Raw genomic sequence first — 24,847 nt, 5'->3', positions numbered from 1 at the left:
CCAATGAGAATTGCTTAAAGAGTGACTTGTGGTTAACGATGGCCATTAGAGTAAATCTTCATTCAGATTATTTTTTTATATTATTTTCTTCTCAGATACACAAATCTGAAAAAAGATCACGTGCACAGGAAGCTTAGGTATGAAACACAGCTTCCTTGTCCCTTTTATTACACAAACTGCAGCCACAAACTGCAGCCGTGAACACACTTTATATGTTATATACACGTAAAACCCCAGTTCAGAAGGAAAACACCCAACCGTCCAATACCTGGTATGTCAAAAAACAAAACACAATACATAATCATAATTTTATTGAAATTAACAGGGCCACAATACGTGGAAAACCGAGATGTAGACGTGCCTATATAATTTATAATTTATTAAATTATTGGTGAAACACTTAGACATAGGAGTGGGATGCATGTTAATTTGTTAGCTTTAACATTTCAGTTCACTTCCCTCCAGAGCCTTAAGATTTATATTCTATTTTATTTTATGTTTTATTAGGAACATTTGATTAACCTGAGCATTTTCTTTTGTTGAGTTTAGAACAAGAATCTGTTTCTGTGTTTTGTTTTATTGTGTATATTAGATAATTACTTTATATACCTGGATATATCAATCACCAATTGAAAAAACATAATTATAAAAATACAATTACAATTCTACTTATGCCTATTTTTCTTATTAGTGCAAAGATTTTTAAGGGATAGTTTTACAATGGGCAAAAGTATGAAAAGTTATTAAGGAAATTACAAAATGTGGTCCATGCTGACATCATTGAAAGACGACTTGATGTGTGAATGAGATTGGACAGTTTGTCCGTTTATACCAATACAGTTAGCTCATGTAGCATGAGGCCAGTCTAGCCATGAAATGACAATTCAATCAAATTTAACGAACGTGAAACAAGATCTTACAAATGGCGTTACAATCTGTATAAAACAATTCCAATAGGCATATATCTAATATTTACAATAAAGTATACCATAAGTTGAGTACTGTGACATAAATCCTCAGCATGTCAACAAGTATAACAGCATCTACAAGAGCAACAAGTTCTTTCTGGCCCACTGCACTCCATGGTCTTCCTTATCAATCACCTTTTCCGATCTCAGTGTATAGTTTGCAAATGATCCACTGCTAACTTCCTCCCAGCCAGTGTGTTGTTTGCAGCTCTAGAGTTGGAACAAGGTGGCCTTCCCCCCTTCCACCACTCAAGGATTCACTGTCTGGCTCGAGCGAAGACCTCCCGCAGCCATGATGAGTCTTCGTAGAGTCGAGGGTCCCCCAAGTACTCAGTAGTTCGCTTGTAGAAGTAGTAGTACAAAATGGCAACTATGTAAAGGATACAATGAATGTCACTTCAGGGAATGCAACAGGAAGAGACATTAAATGTGCTCAGTTTAGAAGGAATTTCTTCTTCGTTCCATGAGCTCCACTGCATCTCAACTCTGATCACCATTGTTAATTTACTTATGTATTATATTGATTGATGCATTGGAATTGAATAGGCACAAAAATCAGTTATCTTCAATAAATAATTTAATTTGGGCCAAAAGTTTGCGAAAAGAAAAAGAACGTAAACACGTTGAAGTCTGTAACTTTAAACAGACAAGACATCCTCTTGTTCACTAATGTATGACGTCCCAAGCTACAATCTTCTCCTTCTGATCATTTAATGGTGTCTGCAGTGAAATTATTCAGTTTGCCCGACTAAAAGGAGACCCAATAATCTTTTTTGTAACTTCAAAATAGCCAATGCAATATAAAGCATTCTTTGGCAAAGCAAATAAAGTGGTGCTACATTTTTTCCACTTGTTGCTTAGCACACCACATTATATCCATATCATTGAATTGAATTGTATCTGACTAACAGCCTGCTTATTTTATATACGGTGCTTTTTGCCATCTACTCCTCTTCTACTCAATATCTAGATTGATCGAAGTACCATTGGTTGGCTAAGACTCTGTAGTGCTGACCACCAAAAACAGTGTAGTGTAAAGAGAGAGTATTGTAATTGATTGATTGCCTGATGTAAATGACGTAACAATTCATTCACTTCTTGATATATACACACACACATAAAACCACACATGCCCCGACCCAAACACGTCGATAACTTATATCACTTGTCAAAGCGCAAGCTAGTTTTCTTACCAACTCTCTGGAAGACAAAGAGCACCTGTAGGCCATCTGTCCAAATAAATCGGTTAGAGTTCAGCCAACGCAGATTCTGTAAGTATAAATCATAATATTACTATTAATAATATCATTATTAGCAATAATAATAATAATAAAAACGAAATAATCTTTCTCATAGATCAATACAGTACACACACTAAATAGCAACAAACATTAAAGCACTTGTTGTAGTTCGAAATATGAGATAAACTGGATGAATAGATGCATCGATAAATATAGTCAGCATAGTAAATAAATATTTATATTTATATATATAAAAATATAATTTGACTAATTGTATTTGGTCTTTGGTCTGCAGAGAAGTACCATGATCCAGGAGTGAAGAATGATGCTTAGTGTTAAATAGAGTGCGGAGTACATCAGCATGGCCCTGAAGCGATCCAGCAGTAGAGCTACCAGGCCCACCTGGAACACGTAGGTGTTGAACAGCATCAAGAGTATGATGATCAGGTTGAACAGGATGGAGATGTCCTGTATACTGTTGGATACAGAGGAGAAGAAAGGAGGAGAGGAGAGAGATCAGGGGATGAGGATATGATGAGATGAGAGGAAGAGAGCATGGGAAAGCAGAGGGTGAAGAGAGGAAGAGAGGAGAGAATAAAGGAGAACAGAGGAGAGGACAATAGAGAAGAGGAAAGGAGAAAAGGGAATATAAGGAGAAAACAACACCAAAGAAGTCAAGAGGAACCAAGATCTGTCAATAGAGCAAGATGAACTTTACCTTTCCAGAGACTATGCAATGACGTTTATCACACAGCTGAGTTTGAAATTAGTACCATTCACAGCCTTGTTTTCCACCTTTTATATGTTGACTGATCAGACTACCAAACAGCAGACTGACAGCAGAATACAGAAAGCATTGCCTTACATGAAGAGCACAAGCTGGACAGCAGGCTCTTTCCTCAGCAGCTCGCTGAAGGAGTTGACGAACAAGTCGAAGGAAAGCAGGCTGAGCTGGATGAACAGAACCAGGGAGTAGTTGCTTGTGTGTAGCGTCTCCGGCCCAAAGGCTGGCCGCCCGGGCGGATTGTGGTTCCACGATGGATCCAAGGCTGCACTGCTCTCACCCACACATGACAGAAACATCCACCTCCGCACTTAGTGACGTGGTCCAATGTCTCCTAGTACCACTGTCGTTGGATGTCGTTGGAAGTGAAATAAGCCATTTGTTATTCCTTCAGGGATTCATTATCAGGAATCGTAGTTGATCAAGAATCACCCCATGGTGGGTGTGCTGCATGGAGAACAACCCAACTTGCTTCCAACTTCAAGATAGTACTGGTTAGCTGTAGGCTAAGGCATTTTTATTTCAATAGTAGAGTCTGTAAAAGTAGTTAAACACAAAACAAAGACATACATTATTTATGCAATACAAATCACAGCAAATTGTCTTGCCTATTTTAGTATTTTTTGGTTATTTTTTCTATAATTTCAGTGGACCAGATATATACCTCACTGTTATGTATTACATTTTATATGTTTAATCTATTAAACAATTGAATAAAATATGTTCAGGCAACAAAATGATTTTCATTTGATAGAATATTAAGATAAAATAGCTATAATAAAAAAGAGTAATCACTTGAAAACGTTACTAGGGCTATACTAACTTCCAATAAATACATACAATTAAAAAAGTGATCGACATTCTAGGAATGCTCTCATAATATAATGCATGCATTTTATTAGCGTAAACACAACATGCCTGTTAACGATGACACCATTCGGATCCTCTTATAACCCCAGACATATAAAGCCGTATTTATAGCTTGGAGTGCATTGGCAGGTGTGTGTGAGAGATTAAGATCAGTTTTAAACTGGAGGACAGTAGTGTCAAACACGAGTTGTTATCCACTAATGCTATAAATAAAAACGTTTATGAAATATAACACAATCAGTTTCTCTTCTTGTAAGTACCTGATCAAAACATTGCTGAGACTAAGGTTATACCTTCAGGCGTTGACTTGCTTGTCTTTTTGTCTTTATTCACGACGAGTAGCTATAATCCACTGCCTGGCTTCTAGCTCACTTCTGTTATCGTAAAAAATCGTATATATATCTGTATAGATATATCTATATATAAATCTATATAGATATATCTATATAGATAAATATATTTGGATAGCGTTGTATTGGGTGAAGCTGATAATATGATGTTGTAGTTAATGTGTGGCAGTCTTAATCGACTTATAGGGGACTAACCAACCCTCCTGTCTATACAAACTGGAATGACGCTGTCTGAGCCACAACAACAACTACCATCTAGACGGGAAATGATAGGCTATAGAAAAGGTTGTTTATTTAGGTATTACCTCAAAGCGATGTCCACTTAGTTCACTTTATCCATAAACAAATCCGGTATCTTCATCACGTCTCCCGCCCCGCCGCCACTGTTCTCGTTTGGGTGATAACCTGGTAACAGTTTTCACCGCTACGTCTCTAATATATGGACATATTATGGGAGCTACCGAAATATGCCACATCTCTAGCCAGGTTTTGAGGTTATAGAATGTGGATAACTTGAGAATTAAGGTATACCAGTTGGCATGAATAAGTGGCTAAATATATAAATATAAAAAGTGAAGAATGACATTCGCCTTTGCCTTAGGTATTACGGTAATTTTAGATAGGCGGGACGATAATTAATTAAACCATTGCCATCGATACTGCACTGCCTCACAAGGATATTGGCCTAAGCAATACCAGTAGAGGCATATACTTTTCCCTGAACTTTTAAACGTTGCAAACGTTCAAAAACAGAATTATATATTTATGTGATATTCAGTCCAATGCTTAAAATATATCTGTGGCATTCAGTAGGCCAATGCTGTGGTAAAGTGTGTAAAGTAAGTGTTTCTTTTCTTTATCAATCCCCTGTAGGAGAAATCTGTTAACGTGTGTCCCTATAAAACAATGGTAAAAAAATAAAATAACAATACAAAACATGTCGGTAACTCTAAAGTCAAACCGTCCAATCTGAAGGCTCTACTTAACAACTCCCCCTACTCACTTCCACCAATGCAAACCGAACAGAACTCGAGAGGGCGTAGCCTAACTATTGTGAACGACCCAGAGGAACGCAACGCAAATTCAATGCGAACATGTATGAGGCTTTAATCAATCCCCGACGATTTTGAAATTCCGCCCGGAAACATTTTTTTATTTTTTAAGTTTATCAAAAAGAGGGCATGTCCCGGCGTAAGAGAATGTCTCCCAACGTACGGGGAACCCATTTGATTGAATCCTACCTGTTCCACTGTTAAATAGCGGCGCAAGTTGGTGGGCGCTATCCTGGCAATTTCCCTGCGTTAGAAAGAAGTGTGGCGTGTGAGCGTGTGCATGGGTAGAATTGCGCCTGTCCCACGCCGAAAGCTTGAGAAACTACACGTCTACTGTGGTAAGGGGTCAGTTGATTCCCCGTATGGGATTAATAAAGTAGGCCTACACCTCATGCACATTCAGTAAATGCGAATGAAGGTAACTGTATGTAGTTCATTTTCACACTAGTAGCCTATCCTATTGTCATAGATATAGCGGTACACATATATTGATATGGCGTTCCTAACATACAAATTGTACTGGGATGGTATCCACTTGGGGGCAGCAAATCACAATAAACCGGTGCCAGAGAGTCGACTGTGAGGCATGGACCCATAGCAGAGCCCATGGACCTACCGTATTAAAGAGCCTACTTCTAGCCTTCTGTTGGTTGAGACGGAGAACCGAGCGAAAATACTACAACCCGCCCCCTTTCCGGTTCCGGTCAACGAGCAATGAGTTCCCACCGAAATAAATGGCTTTATAAAATGCCAAATACAACACGACAGAAAATGTATTTCGCTACGATACTTGATTTGGAACATCAAGGAACACCACTCACCACTCAGTGAGTTGCACATTTCTGAAAACGAACGTTTAGGGTTGTTTCAAGTTTGTGAAGACCATGGTCTTGACATAGGGACTCATGGGACTGAAACAGATGCACCTCAAATGTTTCAATTGTAACATTTATTTTCATGATCAGCATGGCCAGCCCTTTCAAAAACTGTTGTTTTCAATGTTGGTGGTTGTGAATGGAGGGTAGCCTACATTTTCAGGCCCTTTAGCTAATGTTTATTGCTTATTGCATTAGGGCCTGTAGCCTATACATCGAACACCACTTATTTAGTCCACTTGGCATAGTATGCGTTTGATACCTGGCTATTTTCTTATTTATATTTTACAAATGCAATTCATCGGCTCTGTAGCTGTACTCTGCTAAAGGACAATAAAATTGAATCTAATCTCATCCATTTTCAGTGTGTACTGCCAAGCAGAAAGACCTTCGCAAAGGACTTGGATAAGGCATATGCTATCATGGCAAAGGAACCTAAAAGGACCATCGAAGAACAGCACCACGTGTCCACCACCGCTGATATTTGGAGGGCAAATAACAGAAGCTACCTCGGGGTGACAATGGATTGATGGTGAAACGGAGGAAGTTGGAATAGCCTGTAAACGATTCAGTGGTCGCCATACATTTGATAAAATTGCCGCTGAGATCGAGGAAGTTTTCTCGGAATTTGGCCTTACTCACGACAAAGTTACTGCATGTGTAACTGATAATAATGGGAGTAACTTTGTGAATTGCCTCAAGGAGTATCAGTAAGTTTGATTCTGAAGAGGAGGAGGGCAAAGGCAGGCGAAGGCAAAGTAGAGTTTACAAAGACCGTCTCAGTGTACTGCTTACTGCTGTAAACAAAGATTCCCAGGCTGGGCTATGTGTACTGCCTCCCAACCATAGATGCCCACCCCATACACTTAATCTAATTGCAAACAATGAGGTTGATAAATGGTTGGTAACCAATCCAGAATCAAGGGCGGTGTACCGCAGTTCCGAAGCCAAATGTTCAGCGCTGTGGACTAAAGGTGCGAACACACCAAGCGCGTACCTCGCGTACCATGTACGCGCGTAACGCACCTAAAATGTTGCTTGACCATTTTGTGTCAAAAATGGTCAGATACGCGCGTACGCATACGCGCGTAGATGAGACCGCCCAAACCCCCCCCCCCCCCCCCCCAGCCTGTGGCTGCGCTGGATTTAGGAGTCCGAGGAAGGAAACCCAAACGCCGCTGTGTTTGGGTAGATGATAGAGCTTGGATCGGGTTAGATTAAATAATCTCGGATATAAATAACAATAATCGGGTTAAATAACTTCACATGGTGTGTCTGGTGTGTTTCCAGCATTCGTAGTGTTGATCAGCAGAGAAATAGTCCGCCAAGACGTTGAGGTTGCTTAGCAATCAGAGACTCTGTCCATGCAAGTGAACGGAGCGTTCCCTCTTCGTCATAACTATCAAACCAAACATCCTTCACATTCACCGAGCGAACATTATGAAAGTAAAATGCACATTTCTCGCTAGAAATGTTTCCATAAACGCATTTAATGGCGTAACTATGTTACTATTTCCACCCAGAATAAAGAAAGTTGCCGGCCGTGGCTGCCATGGACATGGCTGCGCTGGAGTCCGAGGTAGGAAACCCAAACGCCGTCGCGTTTGGGTGATAGAGTTTAGATCGGATTAGATTAAATAATCTCGGATATAAATAACAATAATCTGGTTAAATAACTTCACATGGTGTGTCTGGTGTGTTTCCAGCATTCGTAGTGTTGATCAGCAGATATATAGTCCGCCAAGACGTTGAGGTTGCTTAGCAATCAGAGACTCTGGCCATGCAAGTGAACGGAGCGTTCACTCTTCGTCATAACTATCAAACCAAACATCCTTCACATTCACCGAGCGAACATTATGAAAGTAAAATGCACATTTCTCGCTAGAAATGTTTCCATAAACGCATTTAATGGCGTAACTATGTTACTATTTCCACCCAGAATAAAGAAAGTTGCCGGCCGTGGCTGCCATGGACATGGCTGCGCTGGAGTCCGAGGTAGGAAACCCAAACGCCGTGGTGTTTGGGTGATAGAGTTTAGATCGGATTAGATTAAATAATATCGGATATAAATAACAATAATCTGGTTAAATAACTTCACATGGTGTGTCTGGTGTGTTTCCAGCATTCGTAGTGTTGATCAGCAGATATATAGTCCGCCAAGACGTTGAGGTTGCTTAGTAACCAGAGACTCTGTCCATGCAAGTGAACGGAGCGTTCCCTCTTCGTCATAACTATCAAACCAAACATCCTTCACATTCACCGAGCGAACATTATGAAAGTAAAATGCACATTTCTCGCTAGAAATGTTTCCATAAAAGCATTTAATGGCGTAACTATGTTACTATTTCCACACAGAATAAAGAAAGATGTCGGCCGTATGCTTCTGTCCAAGCTCACTACTCTCTGCCAGTGACGTCGGGTCAAGCTCAACGCTGATTGGCTATTGCGGCGCGTATGAGCGTAAAAAGTTCAATTTTTTGAACTCCTCGCGTACGCGCGTATATGTACGCGCGTATATATACGCGCGTATATGTACGCGCGTATATATACGCGCGTATATATACGCGCGTATATATACGCGCCTCATACGCCCCTAACGCGAGTAAAATGTTGCTTTACGCGTGTACGCGTCTCATACGCGCGTAAACCAATGGTTCCCTATGGAAAAATTGCCAATTTTATACGCGTCGTACGCGAGTAACGCGCTTGGTGTGTTCGCACCTTAAGAAGAGCCGCTCCACAGTCGCATCAGATTGCCTGGAAGAGGTTGGTGAGAAAAAGTTGATTGTCCCCACAGTAACACGGTGGATCTCATTCTATGATGATGCCTATGCATGAATTACAGAAATGCCCCTCACAAACATAAATAATCTTTGCACACAGATTAAATGTATGAATGACGGGGAATACCAGTTTCTCAAAGAATATTGTGCAATCATGAAGCCTTTCACAGTCACATTGGACATCCTGAAGGGTGAGGACACTTGTTTTCATGGGACGTTTCAACCAATGCTAGAGGTTCTAATGGCCAAAACCTTCGCAATGAATGGTCTATCGCCAATGACCACTGGGTTGCCAGAGGTTATTGTGGGAGCAATCAAAACTCGATTTGCTGCTACAATGATTCCAAAGCTGCGCTACTGGCTTCCGTCTCACTCCCCAAGTTTAAGCTGCGCTGTGTAAAAGAGGAAACCAGAAGAGACCACATCACTTTCCTCCGTACAACGGAGTGCCGCTGCCTTCCAAGGGCGGAGCCTGCAGCACTGATGCCTGATGACCGTGGTGAAGTTAGTTTGATGATGGATATTTAACAGATATTCAGATATTCATTTCCTATGGAAAATTGCTTTTTGCTCAATAGCTTCCGAGTTATGGGACCCTTACACCCCAGACCAATGCAGACCTGTCTTGTTATGTGGTACTAACAAGACACACCTCACTAAAAATTCATATTTTCCCCACCTATTTTATTTAAATATTTTAAGAATCCCATTCATTTCCTATGGAAAATTGCTTTTTGCTCAATAGCTGCCGAATTATGGGACCCAGACACCCCAGACCAATGCAGACCTGTCCTGCTATGTGGTACTAACAAGACACATCTATTTTATTTGTGACCAAAAGGGGACGTGCCTCTGTGAAATGCCGCAAGACAGCTGGTAGATGTAGCCTAGCCCTACACCTTACGACTCGTACGGCTGGGTGCACCATACAACTGGATCCTGCATAACTGTCCTTCTCTTCCTTTCTTCAGAGCTCATCTCAAGACCTTTCTGTTTGATGATAACTTCTCCTCCACTCCAAACACATAGCTCTATCTTTTCTCTCTATTGTTTTTGTTTGTATTTTCATTTCCATGTGAAGTGACCTTGGGTTTGAGAAAGGAGCTATAAAAATGTAAATTATTATTATTATTATTTACCTGTTGTAAACCAAATTGCCCCTTAAGGACATTTCAATTCAATTAAATTCACCTGGAGGGTCAGGTAACGCAAAAGTAGCAAGTGACATAAGGCCTTACTCCGCGCATGGTAGTAAAGTAAAGTAATGAAGTAACTTCCCCAATGCTGGTGGCATACCAGTTAAACGTAAGTGTCTTACCAAGTGACAAAGTCATGGACATGAATAAATAATTTATTCTTCTTTCAATTCAACAGATCCAGTGTGATAAATGTGACCGATGGTTCCATACCCTTTGCTTAAACATGGACAACAAGAAGTTAGAGGAAGTTAAGAAAAGGCAATGGCTGTGTGTTTTATGCCGATGACAAGGTTGAGGACGAAATATTTTCCATTGGAAAATTGTGCTTCGTCCAAGCGCCAGGCAAATAAACTTGGTATTGAACGATCAGACAAGCACGTTTTTTGTGGCTTGGTCTGAAGATCATCTAGTCTGAGTGTCATCAGGTTTTGCGGAATTGAGATGATTAAAAAATATATATAACCTTGAAATGTGTGTTTATATCAGAAATTGTGGAAAGCATGAACGGGGGGGGGGGCGGGCGGAGAGACACACATTTCCATTTCATCTATTCTCTCTGGTTACAGCCACATAAACTTTCATATTGGATCCCTTCTACTTACTTTAACCCTAGGCTATACTGTAATGACTGAAGATCAATGCCTAGTTACCAAACGTGTGTATAAAACACCAGCTGCATTGATTGAGAATCGCTTTACACCTATACGTTGCATAGTCTCATTCATTGCCATGGATTGCAAGAAGGAAATATTACAGAAAGGTCTGAAGCTAAAATATAATTTGCAAAAACTTCTTTTGGTAAGTTCACATAATGAAATGGTCAATGAAAAACAGCAACAAAATTCTGAATGAAACAATTGTTCCATTCCAAAGCTCCTGCTGGTGCCCCTGTCGGAAGGTAAGGCAAAATTCTGTTTTCTGATATCTGGAAGAGGGTGTTATTTAAATATTGTAAATGAATTAGTAGGTGCAAAAGAGTACAATTAATTAATAAATTAACAAAAAATACACATATACCAGAAAGGCTCTGCATTTTGCTTTAGAAAATGAATACAATTAAAGTGGGAAAACATATATTAAGGTGTGTTTGATTAGAATGTCCTAGCAGAATAGTTCTGCATTGGTCTGGGGTGATAGGGTCCCATAACATGGAAGCTTTTGAGAAAAAAGCCATTTTCCATAGGAAATGAATGGGATTCTTGAAAAAATTCTAATAAAAAAGGAGGTGCAAAATTTGAATTTCTAGTGAGGTGTGTCTTATTAGTACTGCATAGCAGAATATATATTTACATTGCTATTGGCTTCTTAAAAAACGAAAAAAAAAAATAGGTGCAAAATATGATTTTTTTAATGAGGTGGGTCTTGTACCACAGAACAGGACAGGTCTTCATTGGTCTTGGGTGTGAAATGCCGCAAGACAGCTGGTAGATGTAGCCTAGCCCTACACCTTACGACTCGTACGGCTGGGTGCACCATACAACTGGATCCTGCATAATTGTCCTTCTCTTCCTTTCTTCAGAGCTCATCTCAAGACCTTTCTGTTTGATGATAACTTCTCCTCCACTCCAAACACATAGCTCTATCTTTTCTCTCTATTGGTCTTCATTGGTCTTGGGTGTCTGGGTCCCATAACTCGGAAGCTATTGAGCAAAAAGCCGTTTTCCATAGGAAATTAATGGTATTCTTAAAAAATATAAATGAAATAGTGCAAAATGTGAATTTTTAGTGAGGTGAGGTGTATCTTGTTAGTACCAAATAGCAGGACAGTTCTGCATTGGTCTGGGGTGTCTGGGTCCCATAACTGTCTGAAGCTATTGAGCAAAAAGCCGTTTTCCATAGGAAATTAATATCCGAATATCTGTCGAATATCCAACATCAAACTGACTTCACCGCGGTTGCCTGATGCCCCTGAAACTGCCGCGGTCACTCCAAGTGAGGAGGTATTTTTCTCTTTTGATGAACAGGTCAGTACCTTGGCTGATGCACCCATGTCAGTCGAAACAGAGGTAACGTCTTACTAGGATTCTGCCCCTGTGATGGAAAGCCTCCATCGGTTACCAAGAACTAAAAATGCACCAACTACACCATCCATGGCGCACCAGTCTAAAAACTTCAGTCTCGGGACTATTGTACTCACCCCAAAACGTAACCGTCTTGGAGATGGGTGATTTCAGCGCCTTCTTCTGTGGCGCTTTAACAGGTATTTCAGTAAAGTATGTTGTGAATGGGATAGCTCCCCACCATAGAACCGCATAAGTAAATTTTACCAGCCTTGTTTGGCTGCATGCTACCTCTGTTTATTTATTTGGTAGTAACAGATCATCTGTTATGACTTTTATTTCCATTTCTGCGTGTATAGCCACTTTAATTTCATTTTAGCACTTTGATTGTCATTTGTAAAAAAAAAATGTGTCTATCCCCACAGAAGCAATAGCCATTATGCTGTGAATTCTTTGTGAATAACATAAAGGGATACACTTTAAAAAAGGGTTGTGTATCTTGTCAAGACATTTTTTTTTTTTTTACAATCTACAGTAGGCTCTAGCTTTTGATTTCAATATGAATTCCTAAAGTTATAGTATTTCTATTATAAAATGTATTGCACCATGATGAGCCATAACTGCGACCAATGGCATCTGTTATACCATTGTACTTTTAGCCTTAAATCTAGCTCAGTCATTATGCAATACCACATCACCTCATGCTGTGTAATGAGCTTCATTGAACACAAGAAGATCTAATGAGAACACCAAATCCATATTTCCTGTTATTTTGATGAAAGTAATGCAAAAGTAATTTAAAAGTTGCCTTACAATTCAAAGACAGTAATATTGTAATATAACAAATTACTTTGAAATGACAGTTACATGTAATAAATAATGCATTACGCTTTTGAAGTAACTTGCCAAACACTGTGTGCCAGTATATAAAAAAAATGAGTTAACACAAGACATTATCACCTCGTTGTAACATATTTGGTTAAGTGGGGGACACGCTTTCTCACAGTTGTCTGACCCAATTATCCAGGGTCTGTTTTCTACAGCGGTCCTTCTAACGAAGACGAGAGATGACCAACCGGTCTGTTAATGAACATCCCCTTTCACTCCCGCCCCTTGGGAAGCTGTTCTCCAGGTCCTCCTACATGTGCATCGTGTGGCAGCTCTTCCCAGCGGATTGTCTGTGGCTCCATCAGTGTTCTATTCAACATGGACTATGAGACCAAGGTGTATCCCAGGTCTGGCGGCTATGGAAAGTTCAACCGGCTGGTAGTCTTGTTCAGCTGGTTCCCAACCTTTGCGGTCATGCTGAATCTTTTCTGCGACGTTTTCTACACTTTGATACCGGAATTGTACCACTGCAAACCGGACCCTCGGCTGCTGCCCTCGTGTTTCCAATTCAGCAACTACTCCAAGCAAGGGTACCTCAACATCACCATCCCCTGGGTCAACGGCAGCAGACGCAGCCACTGTCAACTGTTTAAATACCCGAGAAATGTCTCAGTTTTTAACGAGAACCTCCCAAAGCAGAAGGTGTCGTGCACCAGGGGATGGGAGTACACACATTCTGCTGGACTCAACAGAAACTACGTGACAGAGGTGAGAGAATCGATAGACGGGCAGAGATTTGGACGCATACTGTTTATTTTGAGAGTAACTAGGCATGGTCATCAAATCGGAGATCCCAGATAAACTAATTCCAGGGTCGTTAGTTTCCGCCCTGGTAACTAACACACACACACACACACACACACACACACACCACACACACACACACACCCACACACACACACACACACACACACACACACACACACACACACTATGTGTGATAAGGACATTTGACAGCTCAAATATTTATCCTCTACAACAGTTATAGCTGGAAAGTGCAACTACTTGCTAGTGTTTCCCAATGTCTATTTCTTAATGGAAATATGTCTCATGCTCAACATGTAGCAGCTCTTACAGTGTAGGAACAAACAACAAAGTTAAAGTTCCTCTTTTCTATGACTGTATAAAAACATACAGTTACATGTAAATATGTAGAGAGAGCATGAGAACCATAGTGAGAAGGAGCGAGAGTTGGAGTTGGAGGAAGTAGGAGTCAATGACCCTGAGCTGCATACTTTGTTTAATGCAATAACGCTGTCAGCAGACTTTCTAATTCCACATACAGGGACTTGATTCACTTTTCAACAAATCACACACAATGTGTCTGTGTGCGTTGTTAGCGAAGATGTCCAGCGTGCTTTTTCAGTAACTGACTCCAGCCAATCAGTAGTTCTTGTGTCTACTACTATCTGCTACGGCCTGTATGATGTGATGTCTTCCTGTGTTCTTGTGCAGTGGGACCTGGTGTGCGGAGACTACTGGAAGGTTCCTCTGCAGCACATCTGCTTCATGGCAGGGTGGATCTTCGGATATGTTCTTCTGGGGACGCTGTGTGACTGGTGAGGACTTCTGATTTTTGCCACTAGTTTCTGTCTTCCAGATGAGATGTTAAACTGAGGGCCCGACTCCCCCTGGCCACTTAAGGTCACAGGGCTGTTAGCGTGGTGTCCCGGATGCCCTGGCTCTTGTAACAACCTGGTCAACCGATGGTCCCCTGGTCGCTATTCTAATGATTCCTCACCTCTCACTGTTAGTGGAAGAGGTGTGATATCCACTCACTCACTATGTATAGTGCATTGAGTAGCTTGAAAAGCAATATATATTAATGTGTTGAGTCATTGTTATTAATAGTGACAGCTTATTGGCTAATCACAAGAAATAACCACAATGGTAAGATTCTACCTCCCTTGAACCAGATGCTCAAGGAAGCAGACAGATCTCTTTTTACATTAATATGCTGGTTTTAGGGTTGCTTCCTTCTTCCTTCTGCTTAATAACTAAATAGTTTTAGTTCATCATGAATAGCCTTACGTTCTGGCCAATCCTTCAGAAACTGCTTATTGAACTTATTTTGTTAAGTAGCGTTTGACTGTTTCTGCGCTGTGTGTGCTTGTCTCCCCAGGGTGGGTCGTCGGCGGGCTTTTCTAATCTCCGTCAGTCTGAGCAGTGTGCTGGGCGTGGCACTCTGCATCGCCAACAACCCTGTGGTCTTTCTCCTGCTGCGTCTGGCACAGGGAGCCATGCTGGCTGGGGTCCTGCTGGCCTCCTATATTTCCAGTAAGGTTACAGATCCTATGTTTGAAACACTTCTACATCTCTATTAGGGTCTCAAATCCTAAATCTGATACATTGCTTTATCTTCCGCCAGGATCCACAACCTAAAGTTCTAGTAAGGTCACACATCCTATACTGATACACATCCTAAAGTACACCCACTATATCTCAGGTAGGGTCCCAAATCCTATTTCTTCAAATCCTAAAACACATCTATTATACCTTCAGTAAGGTCATACATCATATATCTGATATCTGCATCTCTAGTTCCCATACCTATATGTGATTACCAACCTTCATCTCTAGTTAGTTCCCACATCCTATATCTGATCCACAACACCCTCTCCATATCTCACTATATCTCATGAAGTGGCTCAGAACCTATATGGAATACACCATTTCCTTTATCTCAAGCAGTGATGGGGATAACGGTATTATAAATAACGGCATTATTAACGGCATTACTTTTTTCAGTAACGAGTAACGGATTACTCTTCCAATCAATATAACGCCGTTACCGTTACTTCCAAAAAATGCGGCGCGTTACTATAATTGAAGCAGTTTTTTCTTCAGACCCACTAGATCTCTCTCTCTCTCTCTCTCTCTCTCTCTCTCTCTCTCTCTCTCTCTCTCTCTCTCTCTCTCTCTCTCTCTCTCTCTCTCTCTCTTTACTGTTCTTCCTTGATTAGTGGGCACAAGACAATCGCATTAACGACAAACGATCGGCTGAGGTAGAGTAACATGTCACGTTAAGCCAATCAGAGGTAGAGTTGGGCGGGTGTTATTTACACATATTTGAAAGCATGCATAGTCGGACACACAACGACACAAGTGAGTCAACGTGAAACAGGAATGGCGAGCCCAAATAATCCCAGAACAGCCTTCTTTAAATGGAAGTAGCCACTACTTTTCCCTCCAAGAAATCTGTATCTCTGTTCTCATCTTTCTATCTGTTCTCCCATCTTCCTCTCTGTTCTTTCATCTCATCTTCCAATTGCCGTGGCAATTTCTTCGTTTATTGATCGAGATATTGCTAGTAGTGAGTGAGCCCAGAATCTAGTTTCCCACAGCCTTTTAACACAGTTCACCCCCTCGCCGCAATGTATACATCATGTGGGGGAATTCCCTACTAGAGTTTTGTACTTAGAATAATAATAATTTAGAAACAATAAATATATATATATATATTACATAATATATACTTTTTTGTTCCCAATACATTGGTAGTCAAGGCGGGTTCTACAGTGCGGGTGGAAACACAGACACATGCGGTGGCTAGATGACACCTGATGAAAACAAAGCTTATTTATTCAAGTGAAGTAACATGGATTTTCCATCCCACACTGTCTCTTCTCTCCTCAGGGCTGGAGGTGTGCGACCCCCCTAATCGCCTAATGGTCGCCATGATCGGTGGGTTCTTCGGGGTGGGGGCAGAGCTCCTGTTGCCCGTTTTAGTCGTCCTATGCCGTGATTGGAAAATTCTCCAGGCCGTCGCGACGCTGCCCCTCATCCTGCTGCTCTCCTACTGGTGGTCAGCGCTATCTAGCACTTACTAGCCTAGTTTTGCATTAGCAAGGAAGCTTGGCTTAACAATAACAAGGAAGCCTAGATAAGCATAGCAATAATCAACTATGTTATGCATGTATAATTAACTACTATAATTACTACTTCAATCATAAAGTGCTTTTTTAACCTATTTGTCCTCCAACTAAAACTTGCAACTCAAACATTTTCCTGTTCTCCTGTTTCATTGTTTTCTGTCTTTCTTCGTATTTCCCAAATACTGCTTCCTGTTTCCTGCCTACTGCTTCCTGCTTCCCCAGTTGTGAGTCAGTGTTTCCAGAGTCTCCCCGCTGGCTGCTGTCCACTTCCCAGCTTCACCAGGCCAAGAGGTCCCTCCGGATGTTCTCCTCCGGGAATGCACTCTGTCTCCGAGACGAGAACCAGCCGGGGGAGCGCCTATTGGCTGGTAAACATCCACACGCTCACACTCTCGCTCTGAGAAAGTGAGAATTTAAGGATTTCACTCTATTGTCTGCCTCTTTGTTTCTCGTCTCTCTCTTGTCTCCCTCTCTCTCTGTCTCTCTCTTGTCTCTTTGTTTGTATCTTGCTCTCTTTTGTCACTTGTCTCTCTCACTCTGTCTCTTGTCTCTTTTTGCCTTTGTCAGTCTAATTGTTGTGTCTATCTCCTTCCCTATCTCCCCTACCTCCCTCCCCCTCCCCAGACATGGACTCTGTGTATGGGGACAACTGCCAGCCGGAGTTCCACACAGTCCTGGAGCTCCGACAGACCCGTGTCGTCTGGAGGAACTGTCTGATTCTCAGCTTCACTCTGTGAGAATCCTCTTCTTCACCTACATCTTAATCTTATTATTATTATTTTTTAACTGGCTCTCATCTAAAAGCCAATGTCCCCTTTTCCATCCAGATTTTCAGAATTCCAGCACTGTCCAGAAGTCAGCACTGGTTTTGAGGACCCTTTTAGAAATATTATACACTAATTAGAGTTAAACATGTTTAAGATGCTTCTGAGGTGTTTTATCATTGTTCTATTAGCTATAAAACCTGTAGTTTCAACAGCATTACCTTCACCCTAGACTTCCCTCACTATTGTCTTATCCTGTTTCTCCAGCTTTATTGGGACAGGTATACAGTATTGCTTCAAAAGGAACCTGCCCAGCTTTACCACAAACTTCTACTTCACCTACTTCTTGAGGGTCCTCACCAGAGCTCTGAGCTGCCTCTTCCTCTGTTTCACTGTCAACCGCTTCGGTCGCCGCAGCATCCTGCTTCTATCTGCCATCATCACCGGGCTGTCCTCCCTTCTCCTGCTGGCACTCACACTATGTAGGTGATCTCACATATACAGCTCAGTCCCCACAATGGTATATCCCCACATGTAAAGCTCAGTCCCAACAATGTTATGTCCCCACATGTATAGCTCAGTCCCAACAATGTTATGTCCCACATGTATAGCTCAGTCCCCACAACGTCTATATTATTACATAATGTGTAAAATGTTAAGTATCTTATCGAACCAACGCTAGTTGTCCTTATATGGTTTTCAACCCTCATATTTTGAACATTTTTGATAATCAATAATTTATACAAATTTATACTACTATCTGATTATCACGAAAGTCAACGAAACAAAACTTTTGTTGAAAGCCCTACATCATTAGTCCCCACAATATTTATTGCCCCACATGCACAGCTCAATCCGCACAATGTATCACAATGTCATTGAATATCCTGTTTGGACCACACATGCCACAATGCAAGTAGAAAACTGTTACCAATGCTGTTTTGTATCAAGTTTTCCTCCAATCCTGTTTTGACTACAATGTACGTGTACCCTCATGTACAGTTTGTCCCTAAACATGAAGATGCACAGTGTAGGTGTCCCAACAAATAATGTTCAAACTCGGGACAGACCTTGTGCATCTACTATCTCACTTTCCCCAGAATGTATGCATTTCAAATCTCATGGTTCTCCATTGAATAGACAACACATTGAATTCTGTTAACCTAAGTTGGAGGGCTTCCGATTTGGTCAATGGAGTAGTTAGACGTATGTGACACTGTGCTCCCAGACGTGCTTCATCCTTTGAATAACTCGATAACTTCATATATTAGAGTAAAAACGATAGATGAACCAGCATACAACCCCCAGAAGCCACAAAAGTGTGCCGAAAACCATAGTCATTGATTTGACAGAAGAAATTTGCAAAACCAGAGCAGCTCAAGCTAGCAAAAACCAGGACAGCCCCGGAACAAGCATGGATTCCACAGACATAATTAAGGCGATGAACCACAAATAAAATGACCTAATGGGGGACAATGACGGCTTGAGACAAGAAATGATTCACAATGGACAAGAAATCAACGGTAAACTTTACAATCTCGTGGCAGAAGTGCACAATTTGACTGAACGAGTTGAAGAAGCGGAGTCCGATGTGGCGCCGGTGGAGGGATGGGCGGTGGAGGCGACGAGGCCCTCTGCACCGGCCTGGAGCAGCAAAGAACTATGCGGCGCAAGCTAACCGACTTAGAATCCCGCTCCCGCAGAATCTATATAAGAATCTTTGGAGTTGCAGATGGGGAAGAAGAAAACTCTGACACTGTTTATTGAGAAACTCCTCAGAAGACAATTGCCGCTAACACAGGACTTGGCCTTGAAAATACAGTGGGCACATCGCACAAGGAGTACAGCGGGTTTAAGAAACAACATTAAGAGAAGGGGATTTCTTTCTAAACAACGTACACAAACATGCCGATCCACTTGGACATGGGGGCCCGGGTCTACAGCAGCGCCCAGGAGGCACAACCTAAGATGAGAGCCAGAGCGAGGGATAAACTCCAAGGTTTCCAGAGGGGAGAAACTCAGTAAAGATAAATGGGAGCATATCTCACGAGCTGGTATGATTGTTATAATATTGAATGGCTCTAAAATGGCTGAAACTATAGCAATTTGGCTTCGCACTGTTGACTCAATTATGTCTGGGAATGGCGGGTTCATTTTTCGTATGAGTCACGTTGCGTTGGACGGTGGGGGTAAAGTTATTGTTCTTCGCCAGCCACCCTTAACATATGACCCTTTCTTATTGAGGGGTGTTACGTCCCCCGCTAGGGGACGTAACCCCACCCACCACCGGGGTAACAGATGAGGAGGTAAGAGAGCCTCATCTTTCCTTGGAAGTCCGCTCATTTATATGTTGAATCGTTTTTGTTAGTGTTCAAACTTTACTGTTTTAATCACATCTTGTCAACGAATGGCCGGGTCAAATAATTTTAATTCACGGACTCCAGCTAGGGTCCCTGAATCTCACCCAATTTACAGCTTGGGTTAATCTGATATCTGTTTATTTGGGCAGGAGCTAGGAATAAGGATAAGATTCAAGACACTCCAATTAGACAAGGAAATGGGGGGACTAGTACTGCCAGATCTTAGAGAATATTATTATGCTGCCCAAATCAGATCCATTGTATATTGGTGCTCCCAAAAATATCAAGCCAGATGGACAGACATTGAGTTAAATCTATATCAGGCTCCTCCTCGGACCAGGGTAGGTGGTAAGGAATTTTCAATTAAAAAAGGTGAAAACTTAAATTTAGAAGGAACACTTAAAATATGGAATGAGGTTTTCAAAAATGTATAACTTTTGAACTGGCCTTGACCTGCAGAAACTGCCAAAACGTTTGCTCAATGGGCCAAAAAATGTATAACAGCTTTTTGCACACTTGTTGAGGGACCAGTGTGTTTAACTTAGAAAACAGGGATATGTTCAGGTACTTTTAGTTGACCTCACTAAGCTTTGCCCTTAGAACGCAGATGAGCCAATGACATTCCAGCATCCACTATACTCGGACATCAGCTCGGACAACTCCATTGAAAACAACACGGAGGAGCCATAATATAACAATTTCATGGTGGATTTATGTTGAAAAACATGGTTCAAACGATATGCTTTGGGTACATGTAACACGGACGGTATCCCGAGAGTCTGCAGAATGGGGTACATTTCATCCCTTTTCCCAAGCCACAACGGGACAAGAAAAAGTGTAATGTGGATCAGAGTGTGTAGCAGGCCAGAATACCAACTGAATTTAAGGTTGTCATCTTCTGCATGTATTTTAAAGTTTTGAATGAACTCCTCCATAGCGTATTGTACTCCCTTTTGATTGCTTCAGGAAGAAATTAAATAATTTTCCGCCCAAAACTTCTCCAAAACCTGCTGTGATATACCGTCAGCTGATTTTTCCATATGTTTGTGTTTTCTAGTCTGGTTTGTTTGTCTTAGTTCGTCATGGTAACGACAGGGGGGCATGACTTAGCCACTGGTCAATTTACAGTTCTATCACACAGAAGTTAAAAAATAATATCAATAGATGTTAATTAACTGATTGGATTGCTGACAAACTTTGGAGAGAATTTGAATGGAAAAACTTAATTGAATTTCATTACACCACACATAAAAAATGAATAATTGGATAATTTGTTGCATTAATGAAATTTGTAGTTGTAGGGTGTGATGTTTTATGTTTTGGATGACATACTATGAAAACCTTTTTTTTGTGTGTGTAGACCTGCATGACGGTCTCCTCATGGTCCTGTCTGTTTTGGGTCTGCTCTCCTCTCAGGCCCTGGCAATGCTCAGTTTGCTCTTCGCCAGCGAGGTCATGCCCACAGTCATACGGTAGGAAATCTCCCTCACGTATTTATACTGCAGCATTGTTAAATATTTGATACTAAATAGTTTGTAATGTTCCATCCGTCTGCAGTATATTTCAATATAAGGAAACCTCTACCCTTTCACGTTAGCAAATCAATGCACTAAATTGAAGAATTAACAACAATTAGAAACTCGACCAAATGCTTCATTGCCCTTGCAGAAACAATATGCCCATAGCATTGCGGAATTGCATTTAATTTCAGCTGAATTGTTTTCCATTCCCTATCTTCTTCTTCCTCGGCTCGTCTTCTCATACTTTCTCTATCTCCACTCCTCCACTCTTCATACCTCACTCTCTCTTCCCTCTTGCCTCTCTCTCCTCCCTCCTCCTGACCTCCCCCCCAGTGGTGGCTGTCTGGGCCTGGTGTTCGCCGCGGGCTGCGTGGGCATCGCCGCCTCCTCTCTGATGGAGCTCCAGAACAACGCTGGCTACTTTCTGCACCACGTCATCTTTGCTTCCTTCGCCGTGCTCTCCGTGCTCTGCATCATGCTGCTGCCTGAGAGCAGGCGCAAGCCCCTCCCCGACTCGCTGGACGACGGCGAGAGCTGGCGCCGCCCGCCCCTCTTCCTTTTGCGCGGTACAGCACGGGACAGCCTGCTGCTGCTGCTGCCCACAAATCCTCCGCCCCCAGAGTACAATGCTAGCAGCTACTCATGCCTTCTGACGGCCACTCACCGCATGCTGTGCAAGGGGGAAATACCGTTAAAGATGGCCGTTCCCGCACAGTCGTCATCGCCAACACCGCCGCCGCTGGAAGTTGGCGAGAGAGTTGAGGAGGGATCATGGGATTCCAGCTTCGTTGAGGGAGAAGATATCCAACCCCTCAACCCCTCTCTAGGTCCCTTGGACTCGCTGTCCATGTCTGAAGATATCTGAATGGTCCAGACCGACGATTATCCGTCATCCGATCAGACAGTGGCGTGGTAGGGAGGACTAGCTGCTTGCAATATCAGCCAGCGGAACTTTGGGTGGTCCCCTCAACAGCACAAGAGAGAGAATCCTTGTGCTTACCATCATTTGCTCTGGTATGAGAGAGAGAATTATCAGTAATCTCCCCATCCCTCCAGAATGCTGTACACAAAACTTGAGCACTTAATTAATGACATCACTGTCCTCTCATCTGTCGGTGTCTCTTTCCGTCTTTCTGTAGCCTGTATCTGTATATGTGCCGCTGTGATTGAATGTCTGTCCATATTTCTAATTGTGTGTGTGTATATATCTTGTCTCCTATTTTGTTGTCATGTCTGCATATTTGTCTGTTTGTCGAGATATCTCAACCTCTGTCTGCCTCTAAGTTTGTCTGTCTGTCCAGTGACGGGGCCTAAGGGTGTTAGCTAGCTATATGCTTATGCTATGGCAGAACTTCCTGACGAGCTAGTCATCAATAGCAACGTTGCTTCGAAAGAAAATGTCTTGTCTTTTTTGTTAGAAATTGTGTGTTGTTCTGTAGGTGTTGATTATGGTTGGGATACACTCAATCCTATTCTTCCACTGTAAATATATTGAATCTCAATCATGGTTCACTCTACTGTAATTTCCTTGAGACTTCAAATCATCAAGTTAACCTTATGTTTTGCCATAAGACTAAATGTTGGGTTGCCCTCTAAATGCGGGGAATACACACTGCTCCCATCCAGATGTCCATTTATGACAATTTATGATTTCATAGAATGCCTAAGTCACGCCACTTCCTGTGTTCCATGGGACTTTCTTTCCAGAGCTATTTAAAGAGTCACGACAGTGGAAGTTCAAACTCTTTGATCGTCACAGGTTTTCTTTTTTATTTGAAAAGAAAATTAATAAATCTGAAAATCATTCACAAAATAGATACATTAACTAGTGCTGTCAAGCGATTAAAATATTTAATGCCATAGTTCACTCGCGATTAATCGCGATTAATGGCAAATATTTTGTCTATGCTAAATATCCCTTGATGTCTTTGTCCCATTAATTGTCCTCATTTTAATGCTCTAATCAACGTGGAGAAGTGCATCGGCTTGCCTTGTGCATATGTTTTTTCATTGATAACAACATTGGCATATACTGATCAAAACAGGACGATACAAAAAACAAGCCTTTAGTGCAATTAAACGATGAACTTACAATCATACTGCCGTGAACATAGCAGTCCGGCTACTGCTTCTTTGTTTTGAGCCCAAAAAGAAAAGTACAAATAAATAAATAATTGCGTTAATCCCGCGATTAAAAAGATTAACGTCGTTAAAATTGGTTTGCGTTAACGCCGTTAATAACGCGTTTAACTGACAGCACTCACATTAACGTATCTACATACATGTACATATATTAATAAATAAATCAAAATATAGATTTTAATTAAAAAAAAGGGGGGGAGGGGAATGATTAGGTTGCATAAGAGTTCAATATGAAAGGATTCATTGATGCAGTGTTAAGAAATATGTCTGGCTGGGTCCGACTTAGCTATGACATGGAGTAGACATGTCTTCCTCGATCTCCGACTACTTTAAGGGATTTGTTTTTATTTTTATGTTGGATTTTCTTCTTCGTTGAAATTGACTAAAATGGGCTTCGAAAGCGACCAGAAAAGACGGCAAGAAAGACTAGTCGCCTGCTGGGTCCGTTCCAAACATGGCCGCCCTTGTTAAGCTGGAGAAGCATCGAGAAGCCCTCTCTATGGAATTTAAATCTGCCATAAAGTAACTCAAAGGGAAATTGGACTTTGTCCAGACAACGGTCTCAGGCCACGGTAACCGCCTGACTTCCCTCGAATGAAGCAAGCTTCTGGCGAACCAGTTTAGTGACAAAATTGAGGAGAGGGAGGCTAAATGCCTAGTTATGTAGGAGAGCTATAACAAGCTAAAGGCTAAAGATATCGACCTTGAGTTGCGCAGCCGCCGCAATAATGTAAGAATAACTGGCCTGGATCGGGCTCACAGAGCATTAACTACCAAGCCGAGCGCTGGGTCCAGTCCAAGTGCTGTAATAGCGCAAACCCACCAGAAGACCATCAGAGTAGACTAGAAGAGAGGTGAGTATTACAGTTCAATAACCTTTGGAAGAATAGGTTTACGGCTGCCCATAATTAATCATTGTTAGCCATATAACAATAACATTCTAGGAAGAGAAAAGGTCACTGGGAGAATTCAAGCAGCTCTTTTCATTGATAAACAACACTTTAACAAAATAAGAGCGGTCAAGAAAACCAAAGTCTGATAGAAAATACTTTATTATCACTTGTAAACAAGTCACAACAAAACCTGAGTTGGTTATATTTAGAGAATAAGCTTGTATTAAAAAAAAATTACGATACCTCATGAAGTAAGCCCTCCCCGTCTTATCCTCTCAGGATG

General features: G+C 41.5%; 2 protein-coding genes across 4 annotated transcripts; one reads left to right on the top strand and one right to left on the bottom strand.

Annotated features, from left to right (window-relative positions):
• LOC130404011 (transmembrane protein 138-like) lies at positions 1-5,922 on the bottom strand. 3 transcript variants are annotated; one of them, XM_056608596.1, is made up of 5 exons: positions 5,882-5,922; positions 3,075-3,528; positions 2,513-2,684; positions 2,162-2,237; positions 1-1,338 (listed from the first exon to the last, which is right to left on the bottom strand). In XM_056608596.1, the coding sequence occupies exons 2-5, from the start codon at positions 3,290-3,292 to the stop codon at positions 1,226-1,228; spliced, it is 579 nt and encodes a 192-aa protein (XP_056464571.1). In that variant the 5' UTR covers positions 3,293-3,528; positions 5,882-5,922; the 3' UTR covers positions 1-1,225. The 3 variants fall into 3 exon arrangements, with proteins under 3 accessions (XP_056464571.1, XP_056464570.1, XP_056464572.1); XM_056608595.1 differs by lacking the exon at positions 5,882-5,922 and adding an exon at positions 4,519-4,703; XM_056608597.1 differs by lacking the exon at positions 5,882-5,922 and adding an exon at positions 4,124-4,419.
• Positions 5,923-13,130: 7,208 nt separating this feature from the next.
• slc22a31 (solute carrier family 22 member 31) lies at positions 13,131-23,808 on the top strand. The gene is made up of 9 exons (XM_056608633.1): positions 13,131-13,718; positions 14,466-14,569; positions 15,133-15,287; positions 16,647-16,815; positions 17,108-17,253; positions 17,510-17,618; positions 17,917-18,131; positions 21,370-21,481; positions 21,863-23,808. The coding sequence occupies exons 1-9, from the start codon at positions 13,209-13,211 to the stop codon at positions 22,392-22,394; spliced, it is 2,052 nt and encodes a 683-aa protein (XP_056464608.1). The 5' UTR covers positions 13,131-13,208; the 3' UTR covers positions 22,395-23,808.
• Positions 23,809-24,847: the final 1,039 nt, after the last annotated feature.

The sequence above is a fragment of the Gadus chalcogrammus genome, chromosome 14 (genome assembly GCF_026213295.1).
Source record: "Gadus chalcogrammus isolate NIFS_2021 chromosome 14, NIFS_Gcha_1.0, whole genome shotgun sequence".
NCBI lineage: Eukaryota > Metazoa > Chordata > Actinopteri > Gadiformes > Gadidae > Gadus > Gadus chalcogrammus.
This window is presented reverse-complemented; position numbering and strand designations above follow the sequence as displayed.